The sequence below is a fragment of the Orbicella franksi genome, chromosome 8 (assembly GCF_964199315.1).
Source record: "Orbicella franksi chromosome 8, jaOrbFran1.1, whole genome shotgun sequence".
Lineage (NCBI taxonomy): Eukaryota > Metazoa > Cnidaria > Anthozoa > Scleractinia > Merulinidae > Orbicella > Orbicella franksi.
In genome coordinates this window covers 20,134,472-20,158,165 of record NC_138152.1, presented here as the reverse complement: position 1 = coordinate 20,158,165, position 23,694 = coordinate 20,134,472, and the positions used below count along the sequence as shown (strand labels likewise).

The 23,694-nt window shown below is 38.4% G+C and overlaps 2 protein-coding genes across 2 annotated transcripts; one reads left to right on the top strand and one right to left on the bottom strand.

Moving 5' to 3' along the window:
* The first annotated feature begins 1,408 nt into the window (after positions 1-1,408).
* LOC145495305 (melatonin receptor type 1A-like) lies at positions 1,409-8,576 on the top strand. Its single transcript, XM_081474898.1, has 2 exons — positions 1,409-1,681; positions 6,861-8,576. Exon 2 carries the CDS (start codon positions 6,946-6,948, stop codon positions 7,984-7,986), a length of 1,041 nt encoding a protein of 346 aa, XP_081331024.1. The 5' UTR covers positions 1,409-1,681; positions 6,861-6,945; the 3' UTR covers positions 7,987-8,576.
* A 3,507-nt stretch (positions 8,577-12,083) lies between these two features.
* Positions 12,084-13,890, bottom strand: LOC145494225 (uncharacterized). The gene is made up of 2 exons (XM_081473678.1): positions 13,876-13,890; positions 12,084-13,200 (listed from the first exon to the last, which is right to left on the bottom strand). Exons 1-2 carry the CDS (start codon positions 13,888-13,890, stop codon positions 12,496-12,498), a joined length of 720 nt encoding a protein of 239 aa, XP_081329804.1. The 3' UTR covers positions 12,084-12,495.
* Between the last annotated feature and the right edge of the window lie 9,804 nt (positions 13,891-23,694).

Below are 23,694 nucleotides of genomic sequence, written 5' to 3'. Positions count from 1 at the left end.
CTAAAAGTATTTTAAGGGTCTTAGCTGTTCCCTTACAAATGAGGAAAGCTTTTTGAATCAATGTCATACTAGGGTAATCTAGCTTACTTTCTCATACCGAATGGGACGATTAAGGCGATATGGTGAAGAAGAAGAAAAAAAAAAACACTTAAAGTTCATACATAGCACTTTTGAAAACGAATTGTGTTACATTCAAAGGATCTAAAAATATTCAAATGGTAGGTATATGCAGAGTGAAGCGAAAAGTATCATAACACATGATCCGCATTTAATTTTCATTGCGTATTGTACAACCTATTACGAACGAAATTCTTTTCTACTTAAAATACCACGAAAATCTTCTAATATCCCTACGTATTTTACATATTACCTTAGAGACTACACCGGGAAAACGTGTATTTACTTTGAGTTGTCAGAACACAGGGCAGAGGATATTCTCGTACATGTGCTCAAAACAATATCCACTTCGTGGTATAATATCTTAACAGTGGCTATTCTTTCGATACCTATAGGGAATCGAATCTTCTTTTTGAACATAGAATGCCGTATTTAACATTTCACCGGTTATTACCCAGTCACTAATATTGAGCAAAACACGTACTATATACACTATATCTCATATATCAGTCAATTTTCTTAAGAACCATTATCCGTCAATGACAAGGTGAAAGTATTGCGCCCAATACTACGGCTCTCTTTGAAACACAATATCTTAATCCCCAAGATTTGGAAATCAGCGAACAAGTAACAGATGGTCTTCCCGTGTGATATAGAGATTATGCTCATCGAGATAGAGAAAGCGATGTTAAATGTTATGGGACGTTTTCGAGCATTCATGCGTGATAAAGGAATGAATTGTTGTAGATTTATTTTGTTTATACTACGGCTAAACGTTTTTCCTTCAAACGGTTAAAACTTATTTATTACACTGCCGATGTCTTTGTTGTTTCCGAAGTGTTTCATTGCCGCGAAGCTAGTGATTATGGCGTTCTTTAATTTCCCATTGAAATGTAACCTTGGGGTAACAAACAATTTAGCAGGTTAAAAGATTTATAAGGTGAAATGTAATTTTTTTTGCTTTCCGATTTATCTTGACATCAATTTGAAATTTATACGCTTTGACGAAAAAGAACATCAGCATAATATGCAAATATATATCAAACAGCCAAATTAATGATTAAAAATGGCATTTTAGTGATAAATATATTTTTAGTGTACGTCCCTGCAAACAACTATGTAAGAATGATTGTTTGGTCACAACGCCCCTGCAGGTACAGGTGACAAAAAAAGCTTGCGTCAAGCTTACTATTTAAATATTGTTCTTTAGTTGAATCTGCTTCGGTGAGTCAACATTACTTTCTTTTTCTTAGACGAAATCAAAGGTTTTCCAGCGTTTGTAAATTCATTTAAATTTGAGGATGCTCAACATATTATTTTTTGAATGCAAGAGGAAAATTTAAAACAGTGTAAAAGAGCTTCCTTTCTATTATACGTGATCCGTTCTATGCGCACCTACGCAGCACTTATGCTAATATAAATATTCAGAATACTTTAAGGAGACAGCCAGGTGTCAAGATCTCAGAAACCCCATTTCAATAAAGGCCCATTTCAATAAAGGCATTGAATAGTCCGCTTGAATGTTCTTACCTGCGCTCAGGCCTGAAGCTCGGCATCACGTGCAGTAAGTATTCCAGTAATGTTGGGTTGTAAAGTTAATAAGTACATTGGCGTCCCCTTAGATAATGATTTTAGATTTGTTTTAGATTTTTTATTCCGCTGTATATTATCATCAGTATTCATAGAAATGGAATTGTTTTGAAAAGGAATGGTTGATGGTCCCGGGAGGGAATGCAGTGATTATACGCTTACTAAGAAAAATCGTTTTAACTCACTTTAGCATCAACGGAAAATAAGAGGAAATGACCTGAAGAACACACGCATCAAGATTTACCAGTATAGGATATATATGAAGAAAATCCGACCACATATTCAGCATATATAAATGTATATATTTTTTATTTGATCATGTCACTTCCCATTAAAATTCATACCGTTTTATTTGATGGCATACAATCAACCACAAAATGGAAGTATATTTAGAAAGGTGGATTTATTTTAGGGAGGTACAATCTTTCAAAATATAAAAATTCATTCAAATGCGCGGTAACCTCAGTTGTGTGCAATTAATTATGTCTAAACAGCAGGAGCAGATGATTGTCATTTTGTTAAGATAATTCATTTCATATGATATGTGAATTACATGTCTTAGACGGGAAAGAGGCAACATTAACATCCTGCATTTCAAACTGTACTTTACTCACTTTGCGAAAAAAAGCCGTAAAGTTCTGCTTTTGGGTGAAGCGTTTAAAAGCATAACTAGACGCACAGTAACAAAAAAGAAAGAAAGAAAGCATCAGTGGGAGTAACACTGAAGTAAATCGCATAGACTGGTATCAGTTGAACATTTTTTGTTTTGCTTTGGTATCTCAACAAAAGTGTTCCACCCCGGTAAGTATGGCGATAGAAGCAAAGTTACCAATAAGGATTACTCAGCATGTTTGGATGTATTTGCAAATACTATATATGGAAATATAAATTAAAAACTGTTCAAAGCCATTTTCGTTAGACAAAACTTGTTCGATATATAAATGTTATCAATTTCCCGTTTTAAAAGAAGACGCTAAAAGACATACAGGTGACAAACTTACACAGGTAAGAAATATCACTCTCTTTTTTTTTCTAGATGAGGGTGATTTCATTTCATTAATCTGCAAACAAGTAGATTTAGGAGCGATGACATTTAACCGGTTTTGTGTACGAATTTACTCAGATATATCCTCTATTTTGGTTACAAATTTAATATACGCTTTTGAAAAGTTCGCGTCAATATTTAATGGCTGGTGGTTGTTGTAAAAAAAGAATTCATGGTAGTCCATCTGTACTCAGCAAACACTGTAAAGGAACCGTCCATCTTGTTTACTTCCTAAGTTTTAAAAGCAACTAATAAAGTCAGGAAATGTGATAATAAGTTTTTGGCCTGGGAAAGCGCATCTCTGAAAACCTGGAGAAACTCTCTGGCTGCAGGGAGGCCGGGATTTGTTAGAGGGATGTTATCTTCAAAACATTGACAGCACACAGAGCTTATTCCGATGAACATAACCCAATTAATACAGGATAGGCGTATCCGCTGTCCCACCACCGGGGGCTTAACCGTAGAACAATTTACAAAACAATCTGTATTTATGCTAGACTGTAAACAAATGATCTAAAATTTCGTTTAGTAATCCTAAACCGCTTTTGGTTGCCAATGAGCTCATTGTTGTTCAAGTCTATTTCATCATAGGCAAGCCAGTTATTGTGATCCCCGATATTAACTGCTTACAACTTCAGGTGGTTCTCGCTACAAGGCGTTGCACAATCATACAGATAGAGAGGTGGTTACCATAGTTATTGGACTTTTACTTAATTGCTAACTGCTGACCTTTCTATGGTTACGAAAATCGGCAAACTCTTCCTTCACAGAGAGATGTGTTTCGCGCGCTCGGTAACAAAGGAAGTAGTATATTTGGCCGCCTGGGTCATACGGACGACGACAAGATTACTCATTACGAAATAACAAAAATGATAACTACTTAAAAGTGACATTAGAGGCTTAGACGATTAAATAATTACCTTGTCTTTATACTTGTTTGGGACGCCGGTGCTTTATCAAATGAGCATGTAGGCTACTTTTAGAAAGAAAACTTTGGAAAATTGGCGATGAGAAAACTCATGACGTGTACCTCTGCCAAGGAGCACTTTACTAGTTCCCTTTACTAAACCTGGTGATCGAATTGAAGAGTCTCAACTAACTACTTAATAACCGAGAGCGAGGTCGTTACGGGAAAGTCTCAAACTGAGGCCTTGCCGTATTGACCGAGGAATAGCGAGGTCAATACGGTAGGCCGAGGTTTGAGATTTTCCCGTAACGACCGAACAGTCGAGGTTATCAAGTTGTTTATTTTATGGCTCATGAATTAAAGAAAAGAAAAATATATATTCGAGCGGAAGTCGTCAATTTACATCCGGCGATGCGCGCGTTGACCGATTCATCCATCGTCTCAAACCCAGGGCAAAACTACAAAGTCAGTGAACTTTACGTATTCCGTTAGAAACACACATTTCTTTACGCCAAAAATGATTGTCACAGCCTCAAAAAGATATTTTAGTATCATGGAGCCACAACTCGATGGGGAAGTTTTTCCGACTTTTGTGGTGAAACATCAACGCATATAGAAAAGACAGAAAGTACTCCAAAATAGTCCAAACCAGCGGTCTTTCGGTGAAAGAAAATACTAATGCTTCAGAATGTACTGCTCAGAATATCTCGATCTTCGCCATTCGCTTTCGACAACATATCTTCGTCTCCTTCATTCTGGGATTTATGGATGAACTTTTCAAGCCTTGTGAAAGTCTAAAACTTCCTGCAGTTATCAGAAATACTGCTACCGACAGAAACCGCCCGATTGTTTACATCTGATGATCCTGGAAGCTGATTTACACTTGCTTGTGTTAAAGCAATGGAATCTATTTGATGAGAACTGTGGCGGAGTGCAATATTTCAGTAATTGTTTGACTAAGATGATGAAACTTATAAGTTTCTTAGTGGTGTCTGCTCAGGATGCATGACAGATCTGCCGATGGTGTTTTCCACTTAGCGATTTTAGCTTTACCTAAGACTCGGTATAGCTGCGAACGGCGACAAACCATGGACAAATTGCCTTTAACCAGAACGTTTAATTCACGATAGGCCATGAGAACAACTCACAGTGATGCCACGATATTACAACGGTATAATTCTCAGAAAAACACTGACAATTTGAACTAAATCTGACCTAAAAACCGAGGAAAACTTGACATAACTGAGGTTTTAACTCGGTGGCCTCGTGGTCACCGTTCGAGGAGACCACCTCCACGCATGCGCAAACCTAAATGTGTTATCACAGGGAACCCAGCAGTAACACTCGGTAAACTTTGATTGTTTTTCACTAATGCCCACCAAGGTTCCAGCTGGTAAGTCAAAAACGACTTCGATATAAATTGTGTTGAAGAAAAATCTCTAAACTTTTAGCTACTCGGATTAAATTTACTTTCCCTTACTGTTTTTAATCGGCTTTCATCGTTTCAATGCGCTTGCATTTTCAGAGCCGGGATCTTCCTAATTTGCATAATCCGTAATCGGCCCGTGGGCAGTACGGCTGCATAATGACCGCTCAGGTATCGCTCTTAGCCAATCAGAACGTGCGTTATATCGGCCACAAGCCAAAGCCATATAATAATAGTTAATATAGCAAATGCCAGACTATATAGAGGATTATCTGTTCTGCAGATTAAATTTTTTTCTTTTCTTTCCAATTAAACAGCTAGTTTTAGCGTACTGGACGATCAAAACTATTTCAACTAATAATAAGTAAAATAACTTAGAAGTTTGAAAATTTACTATATATGAGGGAGATACTCCCAAATCTCCAAGAACAAAAATATTTCTCTATTTTAGAAATGTAGTTTCTGTCTTCGAAGTTTACGTCACAACAATTCGTCGAATTAAGCTGTCATGAGTTGTAGTTGTTAGCCAATATACTAACTCTAAACCACTCCAAAGTCATTAACCCAAACTATTCATGGATTTAAAAACAGTGCTATTAGTTACATCCATTTAATTAAATCCAAAAGTGGATTTAAAAAAATTAGATATTCTCACGCCAGCTCTATTGCTGCGGTGCAATCATCTAAGCTTTTTGACACTACACCGCTTCCATTTCTCACTTGACGCCCACGTAATCATATTTTGACCGGAAGCTTATATAATATAAATAAATACTCGAAGGCTCGAATCGGCTGTGGCCATTTCTGGCCATTTTTCGGAAAGTAGCTACAGAATATAAAAGCATTATCGATCCGTACGGTTTCACAGGGATTCGCAAAACAAACAAACAAACAAACAAACAAACAAGTAAACAAAGGTATTGAACTACTATAAAGGAGTTACGCGCAAAAGTGTATCTTTTAGTTATTTATTTCAAAGAACATGTCATACTTGTGGAGTTATCACCAAGCGGAATGATATATCGTAGAGCAAACTTTGCAGGAACAGTGTTTTCCACACTGTCAACAGACGGTGCCAGAATATAAACTTGTGTACTTTGCTAGACACTTCTTTTATTTATTTATTTATTTTTTTTGCGGTCTTCTTAGCTTTATCTTTAGAGTCACGTTCACCTGTTGTGCCTTCCGATTTGAAATTTTAGTCTATCTCATACCACGTCGCAGAAATTGGATGGTGTGTGGGCATTATGTTTTTAAGTTATAATATATATATATATATATATATATATATATATATATATATATATATATATATATATATAGTTTCCGTTTTTTCCCAAAGAAAGAAAAAAAAGCACAGAGTCTTATTGATCTAGAAGAAGAAAAAGAAGGATCAACGGAAAGCCCACAATTGCTAAATCTACACTAGCGCAATTGAATTATTTTGCGTGCGTTTGATGAATGTCGTTACGTGGGAATTACGTGCACAGTAAGAATGCACTCTAAAAATTAACGCGAACGTCTTAAGTGCATTCAAACGCCTTGACATCCATTATATCAGACTAAGACAAATTCTCGACTACTGGCGTCAGCAGAAAGCATTTGTTTAATTTGAACAGGAACTAATTTAGATTTTGTTTGAAGACAGGCTTTAACACTATTCAAGCTTCTGACAGTAAATGTCAGTTTATGTAAGATGTTGCTTTCCAAAAATTATAATTAATTCGCAATGGTTTTATTGCTAAAATGCGTGTTATTTTGTAATACTGTTTCAGATACCTAGGCGCTGAAGTTTGAGAACATCGCCTGTCCGGGTCCATTCGGTGTAAAGAGCAGTAAACAGTGCTGGAAGATAGAAAGATGTCGGCGTTAGCTTTAGAGGGAAGACAAACTGGAATTATTGTGGCAGAGGCTACGATCCTTATTTTGTTGAATGTGGTGTCATTAGTGGGAAACTTGCTAATATGTTGGGCAGTTTATCGCAACTCAAGCCTTAGAACGACTACTAATCTTTACATCGTCGCTCTGGCAGTCAGTGATCTCAGTTCAGCCATATTTGTGATGCCATTTTCCTCAGGTGTGTTAATTACCGGGGACTGGATGTATGGCAACTTTTATTGCAATATACAAGGCTTCTTCGTCGTGTTAAACATATATGTTTCTCCGTGTCTGATGGCGCTTACGGCTTTTAACCGATACATCAGAATCGTTAAGACAAACATTTATCAAAAACTTTTCTCCATGCGGAAATGCAAAATCTGGATCATTGCCGTATGGGTTATTGTAATGGCGTACATTGTGTCTCAAGTATTGGTCGGCAACCAGGCAATCAGATTTGTTCCTCCTTATGCAGTTTGCTCTACAACGCACCTGAAAAGCACACAGAAAGTCGTTCATTACAGCATTGTTATCTCTGCATTTGTGGTGGCCCCAATTGCAATAACCTCAGCTTGCTACTACAAGATATTTCGAACCATAAAACTCCACAACAAGAATGTGATACCATCGTTACAACGCAGAAACAGCACTTCAGCACCGAGCATCTCAAGCCGCGAGCTCAGAATCAGCATTTCGCTTTTCGTTGTGGTAATAGTCTTCGCGTTTTGCTGGATTCCGCTGTGGATACTGGCCTTATTGTTCCGCTTTCAACTCGTGAAAAGTCTACCCAGGAATGTCACCTTACTTATAAGTTTCTTGGTGTTTTTCTCCTCTACGATCAACCCTTTCATATACGCTGGTATGAACAGGTCATTCCGAAGTGAATTGGGTCGTATTTGTTTTTCGTGTAAACAACAACCCAATCCATTGCAGCCCAGACAATGCAGAAGAACTGAGGATGAGGAACCAAAGATTTCGTCTTTAAATCATGTGGAATTGCAAAGTTTAAACATGGTTAAATGAAAGGACGAATTTGATTTGTTGAAATTGAACTAGCTATAGACAACAAGAAATTGAAAGGATAAGCTAACTTCCCTTTTTCTAATTATTTACTATAGTACATGCGAAGAAAAAATAAAGTAGATTATGGTCTCTTGCACAGACTTAAAACATTCGCGCAAAGTGACAAAATATTTCAACGTTAAGCGTGTATCAGGCTACTAGAAGATTAGTCTGGAATGTAAACTATATATGTGTAAATCAATAGATGGATTTGTGGAGTCAGACTAATTCAAATACATTAATATCTATTTACGACTCCGAGTTTCATGCTTCTCGCAAACCAATCATCGTGCAACTGCCAAAAATAACGGTTACAATCTTAGATATACCCATTTAAAAATAGGGAACAGTGCCTTCCAGAGTAACATGTCGAGATGTAATTAGATGATGGAAGTGCTAAACGTTCTTGTAAATAAAATGCAATTAAGCAATCAATCAAGCAATCAATCCATACTGACTTAATGTGAATATATGCTTAGCTATGGTGGTGCACTACAATGGTTCACCAGCTATTTTACAGGTATATCACTAGAAAAGAAATATTAAAATCACGGTATTTAAAAGAAATTTCTTATAGTACCTACAGGTCTATGTCAGTTCGTTTCTATGATTAAGTGTTGACATTTCAGGTTTACAAATGATGAAAAACTTTTCCCATAAACACAGATTACATTTTTTGTTGATATTTGAATACGATCTCGCTCTTCCATTGAGAACTTTTATAGCAGAAGAAGTCTTCATTTTTTCCGCTGGTAATTATATTTAAATCAATATATGCCGGAAAGCATCATGGTCTGTATAAAAGCAGCAATTTGGAATACTATTCCTGTAGATATTATATCTATTAACACTCGCTGGAAAATACTTTCAAGCTAGTATACATCTGAGCAGCAATCCAAATTTACGTTGCCGGTGCCTACGGTTTAGTAAATATCGTTGAAGTGTCTCCAGAATCCAGAAAACCATTTTTTCCCTGGTATGGGCTAGACAAGAAGCACGTCACTTCATTAAACAGCTGTCATTCTGATCACCAGACACTGCTTTAAATAGGCCGCCCGGTCGGTACCTGTAACTCCATTGGCTGTCAAAACAATAAATGGCAGGGTCTCTCTATCGTCCTAGGGGAAGAGAAAAAAGAAAGACCCTGGGCTGAATATTCACTACAACTAGACGCTCGCTGCGTGTACCCAGGCAGTCGTTATACTGAGAAGCACTAGCTATATTGCAATTGAGCTAAATGTTCTGCATTTGAAGTCGTTCGAAATTCAATCGAATCGATGTGCTCAAGCTATTCTGCCTTTGATTGCATTCCTTGGAATCGATTGATAGCTAGCGCTTATTACTAGTTTGCAGGTCTCTGGGGCGTGAAATGAGTCAAGGTCTTTATATCAACCTATAAACGTTTCAGTCTATTTTCCTTAGCCTTTGTCGTCGTCGTTGTTGTTGTTGTTTTTGCGTTTTCCAAGCAAGCGAGACATTTTGAATTTTGAGTTATTTCGGCGCGTGACATTGAGCTACGAACGCGTTTGTCGAAAAACATATACTTATCTCGTGATTTTTAGCCCATTCAGAAGTTAAAGTGTTAGGAAAAGTGCTTATGTAAATGCTTGTTTGCTCAATACAGATAATCAGTCGCCTAGATAGCCAAAGTAAGTTCCAGATGTTTGCACTATTTTCCGGCCGCAATGTTGGCGTACCGCAGAGGTACACCAACATGGCGGCTCCATACCGGGCTCTGTAAATTTGTGCAAAATATTTCGACGAATATCTGAGGTTTGGGAAAACGCACAGACTTAAGAATTAGATAAGTGTCATCTTTATTAAACTCCTATAACATGACAGTTTCTTGACTTCATTCACTAAATGGTTTTCGAATAATTTTTTATTGCATCAGGATTGCGTGACAGTGCAAGCCAAGAATTGTTTTGCTGGGGTCAACATATATTAGTTTCTTTCAATTCGCTACATGGGTTTCATTCTTGGAAAGACACATAACTCTGTTACAAGAGAATACCGAGAGAATGTCGTTTAGTTCGAGATTTTAACTTCATTATGCTTTAAGAAGTTTCTCAGAACGTTTTACTTAGGTGTACTCGAACAGATACATTCGTAAACAAATTCTCTAACCTGCTCTTGTTGCTCAGACGTTCTTGAGTTCGTGCTGGGATTCTACTTGGTTCACGATCACGTCTAAAAATACGATGACGCTTCTGAAGTTGCTTTTTATCAAGTTGAAGAGTTGATAGCCCCGGTTGATGGCTCCTTTGGTATAACATGATTCTTGATAAATTCACTCAAAATGTTCGCTTGTAAATTGATCTCTCATAAGGCTTGCAGACCGACCCGTTCCGAAAACGCTTAACGTCCTCTAGTGTTAGTACGCGAACAGTATGATTTCATCGCCCTGGAAATCATGGAAGCCGTGCTAACTTTTCACGACGACAACTTTTTTAAATTCCATGTGCTGTACGCATGCACAGGTGACGCATGCGCCTTAAAGACCAAACGGCGATTTGACTGAACCAGGGAAGAAGAAAGAAACTAGACGCGCTAAGAGCGTTTCCTTGGGCTTCGTACCACAGTATCAAATCGTACTTAACGAAAACGCGTACTGGACACAATAAAAGCAAACTAAAGAATCAGGATATTATAGCACAAGAGTTCCGCTTAGATATTTACTTTTCAAGTTGCTTCGTTTAGTATCCTCCTCATCCTATCGCAAGTTGTGAGTTTAAACCATTTTTGTTCAAGAATGAAGCACAACTGTCTACGCATTGATGGAGAAGTTGTTTGCAAAGAATTTTCGAGGTCTTTTTACAACTTACGGCGATTACTTTGTACATGCTAGCAGAAATTGTACGAAGTTTGTTTACTGGTCGTGGCGATCCGAGTAAATTGTGTAGCTGAACATCTTTGCCGTGTTGCGATCTTAAATCCTTTTGAAAAGTCATATCTTCTTTGGAGAGCGAATAATCCCTTTCGAGAGAGCCAAAACTAATCATGGTAAACTCCTCCGCGAAAACAACAGTCTTGTGACTAGGCTCAAATTGCATTGCACATAATTTGCATAAACTTTCAAGTTGTGTATTTTGCGGATAACTTGCAAGAATTTGCGACCCTTAACGCAGTTTATGAAGAAATATTCAAGCTACACATTTTTATTGAATCAAGGCAAGAGTATTTTTTTAAAAAGGACTCTCATTTATAAGGGAAAATGCGGCATTCTGTTTTGCTATTTATTTTGGTTTCATGCTCGTCTAGTTCATGTCACGCAACACGATTTTCTTTTGCAGTTAGACGCAGTTTTCTACTAGAATTGGCGATTGCTAATTAAGACTACTAAATATATTTCAACTACTAGTGAAATAACTGGCTATACTATCGTCAATGCAGATTTTCCTTAGGACTTGGCAGAACATTGGTTCGTCAGTAATCCCGCACAATTCCCCGCACAATCGAATTCACACGTTATTTTCTTTTTCCTGCACCCTACTTGAAAGCCAACGAACTTGGAAAACTCCGAACTGGACTTGATAGTGATAGTGAAAAAGAAATATATATTTTCGAAGTAGAGACACCGCCATACCACGCGATTTGTCCACCAATGCGATATTTTAAGCCGATGGAAGCAGTTAGTTTTGTTTAGTTCAACAAAGAAGTGATTTATTGACACAGTGAGTATGAAAGTTATCAGGGTAAACGCTTGTAATTTACAAGGTAAACATGTTCAGCAAAAATAAGTTCTCGAAAGTAAATTTTTTTTCGTGACACGGAAAGAAAAGGAAATTAAAATCTCATGCAGGCAGAAATAATTGGCGACTTTAAAAATGTTCCTAAGTGTTACTGAAACGATGTATTCTAGAGAAACAAAGATATCTCTTTCCGTGCTTGATTTAAATGTGATTAAGATCACAACTACGGCGACATAATTTTGGTTAATCAGAACACTTGTAAGGAATAACAATCCCGCCCCTTTTCTGTGGCTGTTTACGAGAAAAGAACACGCATTTGGTGCGTTTGGACGATACTGCAGATACGATATATTGTGGAAGGTAACTAGTTCATCATATTGTAATTTAATTAACGTTGGTATGTTGCAAAATAAGCACACTATGGAGCGAGGTCAATTTATTGAGTTCATATTTTCCCGTGAGTAGTGAAATGATGTGAAGTTTATATGAAATAATCCATATATGAACTGCGGTTGTAGATGAAAGTGAAGAATGATCATTGCAATAAATTGACCTCGCTCCCAATGTGTGGCTTCATAGCTCAGTTGGTAGAGCATCGCACCGGTATCGCGGAGGTCACGGGTTCGAATCCCGTTGAAGCCCTGATTTTTTTCAGGCTTCTTCTGTCCAATTTAAAGTTATATATAGAAAAATTTTAAAAAAATTAATACTAATAAACTACTAATAAACAGTCCACGCTAAATACTAATTAATAAAAATTGAAGTAGTAGATCCTAATTTAAATATTAAACTGATCCTGTTTTCCATGAATGCCGTGTCTAACTTTGCTTTTAAATTGATTAAAGGATTTTATCATCCTGAGATTGCAGGGTAGGCTGTTCCAGAGAGTTGCACCACTGTAACTAAAGCTATTTTTCATATAGTTAGTTCGTGGATGAGGTACAACCAGTTTGTTCTCGGAATCCCTTAAAGAATAGCGCATTCCACTACGTTTTAGAAATTTAGACGATAGGTATTCAGGAACCAAGCCATTTAAAGATTTATATACCATTAAGGCTTTCTGAATTTGACGCCGGGTACACAAATCTTTCCAACCCAGTTGTCGTACTAGACCTTTGGCATCAGTATCATAACTAGAGGAAGTTAACACGCGAGCGGCGCGGTTCTGAAGCTTTTGTAGCCTGTCCGACAAAGTTTTACCGCAATTACCCCAGACAAGATTGCAGTAGTCAAAATGAGGTTGAATTAGAGCACTGTAAATATAAAGCAATGTAGCTGGTGGAACAAAAGGCCTAACTCGATTTATGGCACCAATCCCAGATGCAATCTTTTTAGACAATTTATCAGTATGGGTTTGCCAAGCTAGGTTTTCGTCGATCAACACACCGAGCGATTTGACTGAGGATACTTTGAATTTCTGAAAAAAATTGGCGGGGCTGTGCGGCCCGCTTCCTAAAGCACTTACCCTTTTTAAGACCAAAGTCTGCGATTTTATTTATGGTCTGTGTAGTGTTGTGACATCTGTCAATCATACGACCACGCGGTCAGAAAGGAGTTCATACTTCCCTTGTAGTCGGTGCGAGCATGTAGTCAATAAATCAGAGTTGAGTTTAACTTGCGGTGGTTTCACTTAAACGGTACAACACCACAGTCTGACCCTTAAATTAATACCCTGTTTCAGACCTGCCGTAGTTCTCTAGTTCAGAATGATGTTAGAGGTATTGTGAATGGTTTTAGTTGCTGGTCTTATCGCTAATGAGGAAAAAAGTAGCTTCTTCTGAAAAACATACCTAATTCAAGGCTAGAGTGGAAAAACCATACCCAGTTTGAGACCAAAATGACCAAAATCGATACTCTACTTCTGACTAAAATGTCTTTAAAAACATGTCCCTCTGACGCTGGACATACCTATATAGCCGATATAAGGGAGCACCCCCCCTCCCCTAGGGCGGAGTGAACGTGAAGTATCACAAGTAAATACATTTCAAAGTACGTTGACTGTAATAACTGATACATGTGTAGACAACTTAAATTAATTAGCCCTTGCCCTTTTACAATAGGTTCAGTACTAAACCTCACGTGGACGAAAACCCCAGGCTCTGGCAACTAAGCAGATCAGTGCGGTGCAAAGCGGTGCATTAGCATATATCCCCCTCACCCCAGGACTTCTCATGCACAAGATATCAAAACCCCAGCCTTCTTCAGACTTTGAATATCTTTCCGGAAACGAATCGAAACACTATTTCTTTCTGGGAAATAGCTTCTTGTTTGCTAGTGTTTTCGTAGATTGAACTCATACCGCAATCGGCTCAGTTAATTGCCATCTCACGAGAACGTTTCGAGCGTGAACTTTGCTTACCTGGCTGGCTTTCAAGCAATATAATTCGTGGACCGACCCTTTCTGAAAACGATCGACATCTTTGTATGTGAGATGAACGTATAAGGTGTGATTCTTGCCAAAACTTTCTTCGCAAAACACCGCATTCTGTCACGAAGAGCGAGCAATGTCGCGTTTCTCGTTCCCAGTTTCCATGGTCTACGCATGGAACGCCTGGGACCATGACCCCCCTTTTGGTGACCAAAACGCTTGCATTTTAGGACTCGGGCTTTCCTACGGAAGCCCGAGTAAAAAAAACGGAGCCGAAATTTAAACCCAGGCCTCACTGCCTGGGTAACAAGCGATTGAATCAAGATGGAAGCTCCGGCGGGTACTGAAAAAGCAAGACGAAGGGCTTTTCAGAAAGTCTATACTGACATAGGAGTTGCTCTGTAGTCTAGTTCGACGACAAAACGTATAAAAGGACTTTTCGCCACATTTCCCCTATCGCGAGAGTAACATTGCGACAGCAACGTCGACGGAAGAACTGGGTACCGTGGCTAAAAATAACAAGAGGATTAGTAAAAAGGCGAAAAGAAAGTGCAATTTGTAGTCTTTGAACAATTTCAACTGCTCATTTATTCAAAATTGTTTAAGAATAATTATTCGATTACTTAATCTTTCTATGGGTTTAACAACGCCAATTTAAAAAAAAAAATAGAAACAAAAAATCCAGGGATATTGAGAAGAAAACGAGAAAACCTAATAAATCGTGAGTCGTGAGCCTTAGAATCAAGACAGTCTCTCTAGGCTAGAGCTGAAAATTAACGGACTTATTAGATGGCTATATATTAGCAAACACTTTTTCGTAAATTGCTATGTTAATTTTCAGTTCTAGCCTAATTACAAATTCTCTTAAATTCACTTACACGATATTTCAATTGCTTTAGGAAACCTCTTTCGATCAAAAGAATTATAGTGAGTGCAAAATTAAGAAAAAGTCGAGTTCTCGAGATCGCGAAAATGAAAATCAACAAAACAAAAGAACGAAAACTTCAATGCACATTTGGGTATTATCTGAAGCAATTTCATGACAACAGTGCTTTTCGTTTTAAGGAGAGCTGTTCGCCATTTTCGGGTCTAACTGCATTCTCTACGTATCCTTTATGAAGACATTCGCGTACCGGGCGAAAAAAATCCGCGGAATAACTAGTTACCATGTCTAAAGATAACAAGTTGGCAAGTAGCCGGGGTGCAAGGCCTACATCAGTCCGGGATCGTGACAGATTTGATAACCATGTGACGTCACAACATGGCGGCCATTTCAAAAACCGGGAATTTTCGTATTCACTTCGCTTTGCTCGTTATTTGTTCGATTATACTCGGGTAATTTACCCATAACTCTATTCGATAATTACCAGAAAAGATGGAGCCTCACGTGTTTTGAAGATGGCGGTTGAAGACCAGCGTAAACGATGTAAAATGCTACTCGTAAAGTGAAACAGCGCTTGCAATGTTGCATCCAAACCAGGTATGTTTTTCATTTTGTCATTAGATTTAAGTTACCTGGAGATTTTTGCGAAAATCACAAAAAATATGTCGTTAATCTTCACGTTATATTCTTGGGATTTAACGTGTTTTTAGTGTTGTGCACGATCTGTGAAAAAAGTGCACGGGGGTATTTTGATTTGCGATGTGTTGTTCGTAACGGCGGCCATATTTACAGCTGTAATCGATATGTTCCTAGGTATTGAGATGGCGGATGCTGGTGCCCATAGAATCAAAATAGCAAATTTATGTCGATTTTGTGGATATAGCTTGCTCATTACATAGGGTAGGTTTATTGTTGTCGAGTTTTGCAGCATAAAATTTTCGTTCCTTTTAGGCCTGACAGACACGCACCATTCAACTTTAAGAATTACTGGTGGCAAAATCAAGGGGTACGTAAAAGTAACTTACATAAATCATCTAAGCCCCTTCAGAAAAAATTATAGCTCTTAGTGAGTCGCTCGATTCATGGTACGGCAGTCCAGGTGGTCGGGAAACCACTTGCGAATCTAACATTAGTTGTTTATTTTCTTTTGAAGGGTTACCATGAGGTCAAAATCAAGGGGCCAGAGGGAACTCCTTTTCATGTCCTTCCTGAAAATTGGAAACAAAGACTCGTTCGCACTTCGTTGTTGTTTGCCGGAAATTAGAGAAATACCCGAGACACTTCTAGACGTGCCACAGTCTGGTATCCAAGAGCGCTAAGAAAAATTACACTTTGAGAGAAGTTGCTGGAAGACAGATAGGCCGGGTACAATACTTCATAAACAGGGAACTAAAACACCTTTCGGACTGCGGGAAAATCGACAACCACGTTAAAGGGTAAGTTGCCTATATTTTAGAGTCAATGTCAACAACTCGCGGTCCTGAAATATTTTCCGGAAATGCCGGCCAAACTAGGTCAGTTTTCTGGCACACCAGTCGTTATAAAATGAAGCTTTTTGTTGGATTTAGCGAGTGAACTATGGTACGAAAACATATTACTTGAATTATAGTTTGTTTTATATGAATCGGTCATTGAAAGCGTTTTTCCATATCACCGAATGCACAACAATAGACTACTGATCTACAACTAAAACAATTTTTTTCCGGAAATGCCAAGACTTCCAAGTTTACTGTCACATCTCACGACATAAAGTGTTGCATGTACCCATTCCACTGAACGGAGGTGTATCACGAATTAAAGTAAATATACCTGCTATATTTTTGTTGTTGTGCCAGAACCATATCAGGCGAGCCCACAACGACAAAGAGAACTCCAGTGCATCAAAGATGGAAACGAAATGTACAATACGGCAGAGGGGATTGAATTAGCAATCGCAGAAATGGAATTAGGCGTGGGATGGGATATGGCCATCGAGGTAAGCTATTCTATCTTCAGTATATCTGGACAGAGAGTCGACTGAGGGAGGGTCGCGAACTGTTTCGATACTGTTATTTCCATTTCATAGTAATGAATCATAGTAGGAGACGTTTCGGTCCTAACCACGCTTCGCTCATGCAAATTGAACGAAATTCAGTTACAGCTCTCCGCTTGGAATATAGAAGCAACTTGTTCAGTGTCAATTTGTGAACTCAAGATGCATTTACTGTTAGTGTTTCGTTTATATTTTATACAGACTGTTGAACAGCCAGCTTCGCCAACTACCAAGAAAATGAAGCCTGAGTGAAAATAGAAGCTATCATAGTATCAATAAACAACGCTTTTGTGAACAGAATAACTGTTGTCTACCTTCGTGTGTTTTTACTCGGAACAAATATTATACGGTGTCTATCTGAAAATGAAACTTTTCGCTGTAGCCTTTGGACAAAGACAGTTTTCTTCCATACATCTCTGTTTCAATTCCATAATCCAGTAACCTATTGCGAAGCAAACATACAATTACAATTAAATGAAATTGCATTGTGATGTTGTGAAAAAAGTAACTCCTTTCATCGCAGCGCCCCGTCGACCGCCATATTGAATTATACACTGTTGCTACCAAATAATGTCACGTGAACGAAAACTTCAGCAGCGATTGGTTAATGGTTTGTTTTGGTCGAGGTTATCAAATCTGATAACGATCCCGGACTGTACATGGGAAACTAACTCTCTTACTTCAATCTTCTCTTGCAACGTATGCAACGAGTTTAATTAAAATTAAAACCAATGATAAGCTTAAATGTCTCTCATCTGCATTTTTAACCACCCAAACGGCAGTAGGAGCTTCGTCCTCCACAGACCGAGGAACGCACTGTATGGGCAGAAAACTTACATCATAAGTCATAAATCAGCGTGATATTTTGCCATAAAGCATACAACGAACTAAACCGCAACCTATTTCTTTTGCAAATTTCCATGTATACGTTGAATATATACATGAATACATCGGACAGTGAAAGCAGAAACTGTTTATTGTGTTCTCTCTAGTGTTCTATAGTTCTTACGAATCGCGTGTTTATCGGGACAATGCGGTGAAAAACCTTCGGCGATTTTCGAGAGCTCTTCGGTAATCTGAGGAAGCTCTTCCGCATTCTTCGGACCTTTTCGGAAGGTTGGGGTGATATTTGAGGGTATTAAAATTTATTTCGAAATTTTTAATGCAACATGGGATAATAAATTTTCCAACTCCTAAAGTTTAAGAAATAGAAAACATGAACCGTGTCTCTATCGAGTTTAAGTACATACGTACTGGCGCTCTATCAGGAATGCCTTTCGCTGTTTAGCTACGCTACTCACTATCTATTCTGTTGTAGTTAGTGAGTAGCGTAGCAGTGTGCGCTTGTTAACAAACTGGCGACCCGATTCATTGCGTTTCTGAAGTGTCTGTGAAGAGGATTTAGATAAAGTTTTGGACAACTAGTAGATTTATACTATTTATACTCGATTTGTATTCGTGATAGCTGATCACCCATAGAAAACTCGAGCTCATAATCTAATTGTTTTACTATAAATCTAGTATAGACATTAACACTTTCATCTAGATCCTCTTTCAAGACACTTCGAAAACTCAAAGAAGCAGCACTCTGCGCACACGTCACTGCTACTGTTCTGTATTTCTATCGAGTTTTAGTATAAATCTACTAGCATTCTATCAAGAATGCCGTTCTCTGACGGATTGGCTACGCTACTCACTATCTATTCTGTGATAGATATTGAGTAGTGTAGCAGTGTGCGCTTGTTAACAAAAGAAGGCCACTTCCTGGCGTTTTCGAAGCGTCTATGGAGAGGATTTCGATTAAGTTTTGAACGACTAGTAGATTTATACTAAAACAATTAGATTATTCGCTCTCGATTTCTATCGCGCGATAGAAATCTCGAGCTCATAATTTTTGTGGGGGCTTCAGCCTCCACTATGCTACAGTGGGCAGAATTTATTTGTCTACGTGTCGCGTATCGCGGGATCTTCTGACAGGAATTGAGTAGGCTTATGTGACGTGAGCGTTCGATACATACGGCGGCCATTGCTGTTTTTCCACATTTTTCCACAGCTTACCGCCGCGAGTTGAATTGGTTGCAGTTTTCAAGGTAAGTTATTTTCCATTTCTGAATTGCTTTGCCTCGTCTTTTAAACTCGTGGATACGCGAAGCGTACAAACGTGTTGTTGCGGGGACTCCAATATGCAAATGTGTCACTCACTCACTTAGGTGTGGACACTGTTCGTAATTAGTCGGCCCGAACGAGAGCGTCCGAGCCCGACGCCATGTTGGAATAGTAACCGAGCCCAACGCCATATGGAAATAGTAACCGTGCAGCCAGTGCGAGCCTCGCTATTGTGTTTGCGTGGTTACCACTCAATGCGTGCATCGTCCCAGCCCGAATGTCGATGATTTTGTAGCTTTTACAGGGGCATTAATATTAGGTCTTTCGCTAAATTGAAGTGGAGTTGACTTCGAGTGTTCGCATTAGTACTATGGCTAACTTGAAGGCTGAATTTCATGAGCATTTGACTCGTCCAGGCGTTAAAAATGACCAGGAGATGTGCATTTGTTTGCCGGAAAGTGACCTGAAAATGAGTAAATCTCATGCTAATGTGGTAAGCTTTGATAAGAATGTGTCTTATTCGTCGACCTTAATGAACTTCTATGAGCGAAACGAACAATTTTTAATGAACGAAACAGCTATTGAAAACAGGACAAAATCGGCACCATTAAGCTTAATATACAACATTGTAATTTCATTTTTATAATTTAGTAACATCTAAACCTGAGACCATCCGAAATATTGCTTTAAATATAGCCCTGCAGTAGTCTTTGACTTATTATCTTTTCAAGTTTGGCTGATTAGATCTCCTGTGAGATCCAGCATTCAATCAAGCTGGGCCTTCGTTCACTGTTTTTCAGTTTATAGCACTTGAGTTATTCATGTTGAGTTGTCCACGTTCAACCGACGTCGAGTTAAGTATAGATTAAAGTAGTTGTGTTCTATATGCTCGTCTTATTTATTTTAGTATACTGATCTGAACTCTGAGTGGGATGTGAAATGCACATAAACTTGATAAGAAATTCCCAAATACTAGTGATTTTGATAGGGTTAAATGCTTTTTACCCTTTCTTTTGTTTACACTTTTGCTTCCTGATTGAAAAGATAACAAAGGGAAAGAAAACCCCTGTGAGTTTGTTGGAACACATATTTATGGGTCGACAGATTTTTTGGATCAACACTGAAAAGGGTAACCCGAAAACACTGACCCCCACTACGGACCGGGTCCGCGGACTACCCTACGGACCGGTCCACGGACTCCCCCTACGGACCCCTCTACGGACCACCCCCTAAAATATAATAAAAATAATAAATAAATATTTCAGTTACGGGTTGTTTAATAGATTACTCGTGACGGCGAAATTTCGAACGTTACATTGTGTAAATGTAACAGACCTGGATTCAGGCTCGGGTGCAATTTATATCATTACACATTGGCATTTCTTTTGCTGTGGCCATAAATTATACGAAAGACGCGTACGGGGAAGCCTCGAAATTTGTGTTCTTTCCCCTGTGCCATTTTGTTCAGCCCATTCTCCCGTGGGTTCGTGAACTCGTTCCAGGCTTCGCAATTTGCCCAGCGGAATAACAGATACAAACAAGAATAAACGGCCTAAAAATATATCTTCCATAGCCAGATTGAGCCACGAATGGAAGGTAGGAACTTTCCTTCTTACCTGAAAACAGCTTTTAGGCAGTTTTTTTGGGGGGCAGGGAGGGGGGCGGGGAGTGGGGTGTTAAAAACCCAAGTCTGTTACATCGAAAAATCACCGCACGAGTCTGAATCTATTAGACAACCCACAAGTGAATCTTAATTTATTATTTTTACACTATTTTAGGGTGGTCCGTAGAGGGCGTCCGTAGGGGTAGTCCATGGACCGGTCCGTAGGGTAGTCCGCGGACCTGGTCCGTCGTGGGGCTCCGCGGATCGGGGGTTAGTGTTTTCGGGTTACCCCACTGAAAATGCTTACAAAAGAAACTTCTTATTTTGATGTATTTTACATGCAATATATATAGAGACAAGCGGTCCCACATTGGAAAAGAAATGCTCTCTCATAAGAAACCGTACCTACATTGTGTATAGCCCCGAGTGAAATGCAATGAAAAAGGTCTGTAAGCTTGTACGACTTGAATACATGCAAATTTTCCCAGATACAAGAACCCTTAACCTTTACCACTCCATGTTAAGCTGCAATTTTGCCACCCTGGCCATTCTGGACGTATGTGTTTGAAATATGTCTGCAACAAAAGCCAACAAAAAAGCCTACGCTTTGTGAGATAAGTGCGACCTTGGATACTATGAGCCCGGCTTGTTTTAACAGCCTTTAATAATACACCAATAATTGCAAGTTCACCAACATTTTTCATCTCTAGATTACTTAATCCACGAGTTTGGCCATTGGTCTCCTTTGATGTTATATATTATCTTTCTTCCCACACTGCCCTCGAGAACTGTGCACTCTTCGTTATTTCACTTAAATCTTCGTGAGAAAATTTGTTCGGCGATACAAGATTTGCAAGCCATTAACTTATCCAGGCTCGGCTCGTGTTCAGTGTAGCTAGATTGCACGGGAGAAGTATTCGCTTTCGCAAGCACTCACCTTCTTTACCCAAACGAGTGTCATTTATTGCACTCTACTATCATCACGTAAATCGTAAACATGTACTTGTACAGAGCAGGCATTTTGAGCAGCTATGAATGCAGTCAAACTGCTGAACTTCCATGTACTGCTGGGAGCTGTTTGTTAACTACATGACAATATTAACTGCGAGTATGGGGACATCAATTGAACGATACCGGTCTAGTAAGCAAAGGATGCTTTATCATACGTTCAACGGTGATGGATTCTTGCCATGTCTTAGCTAAATGTGTTTTACTTGACAACATTGAAACAAATTCTGGACATGTACAGAAATGATGGGCTACATTTTGCCTACATCCCATTGCTTGTTAGTGGAAGTGAATGATTTGGAGAACAATCCAGGCCCTGCAGTATTTAATAACACTAATCCAACAACCATTGTGTCTGCTGGCCACAAGTTAAGGAACTGACAGAAGCACACTTAGGTGAACGTTGGTAAGCAGTATGTCGCAAATTATGTTCACTTGATTATTGTTAAAATTTACAATCAAATAGAAGACGCTGTACTCAGAATATGCTTATTGGATCGAGCCAGTTCTACAAGATACTAATTCTGTACGAAAAATGTGTATTTGCCGTTAACTGTGACAATTAGGCTAACAAATATTCCAGGAATAGTTTCGGTTTTTGCCAGAATGTACATTCAATACAACGTAATGCAGTTTAATACATTGTTCATTATTTTTACTCTTGACATCAAACAATGCCCAGTATATGTCTCTTAAAAAAAATTCACTTGTAGAAGCATTTTCAAATAACTTTCTCAAACTCATCAAAGACTCATTAAGTTTAAACAATGTAAATCATAACTGTGATGATGTTTGGATATCTGACCGTATTTGGCATAGATGCTGTAATTTAAAGTCGCATTTTTCTCGTTAGTTTTAGTTTCAATTGAGAAGATAGGTGTACTTGTGTATACCGTATGCCAAACACCGAAGACCACATTCCATCACATTTCCAACACCTCAAAGTTTGTCAAAAATTCTCAGCTGTATGCTATATTTTAAACACTCTTCTCCACATTTGGAAATGTGGTTACACACAGTCTTTCATGCTTGATGTGTTACATCATTGTTACTACAATTGCTGTTTGTTACAGTTTTAAAGAAGATAGAGCAAAGCTTTGACATATTTGTACTTTAACTTCGAGGATTTGCATGGCATACCCGTTTCATTTGGGAGATACACTTTGGTCAGCATTAAAGAGCTTAAAAACCCATTATATTTGCAATTGTCTTTCCCACAAACATGGACTGGTCCTTTCAAAATAAAAGGTGTGCATGTCCTGCACGTGTCTTGATTTGAGGTTGTCAAGCTGATATGCAACAAGTTCGACACGACCAGGGATGTGATTACAATGAATGAATGTGTGTACAAGAAATTCTCCTATAAAAGCTGCATTGTGTTCTTCAAATAACATTTAACTAATTAACTTCCCACTGTTAATAGCATGATAAAAACTATGTTATTTTTTTTGGTGTTTTAAAACAGATCCAGCCGATCAAAGTAGCATTGGATCTGACAAAACAATTATAACACCTACGATGAGAGACATCTGTACCAGGTCATGTGAGCGTAAGAACCTAGTCAACCAGAGTGAAGTACACTGAGCAATGTGGAACACCCCTTCAGACATAATTTGGATGTTTGTCATGTAGCATTTGACTCTTTATCAAGTTCCAGCTGATAAACCTGTACTGTGTACTTTTCACGTGAGTCGTTGGAAGTTCTATTGCACAACTCTTTATACAATTGTATGCTAACAGCCACTTGAAGATTAATATTGAATCCAGAAACAAACATGGATGAACTCTTCTATCCAGAACTTATTCTGCAAACTTCTAGTCAATCATCAACATATACTTTTAACATCACAAGGATCAACATGTTTTAAAGAAGCATGCAAACTATGTGAACAATGTGTAGTTTTAAATTGTTTTTAATGCATTTACAGGAACATTTTAGCACATTTTGCATCATCTCAAAGCTAGCAAACAACTAAA

What these genes read in the sequence shown, in the direction of transcription:
- LOC145495305 (XM_081474898.1), top strand. Translation starts at nt 6,946, where the DNA reads ATGTCGGCGTTAGCTTTAGAGGGAAGACAAACTGGAATTATTGTGGCA.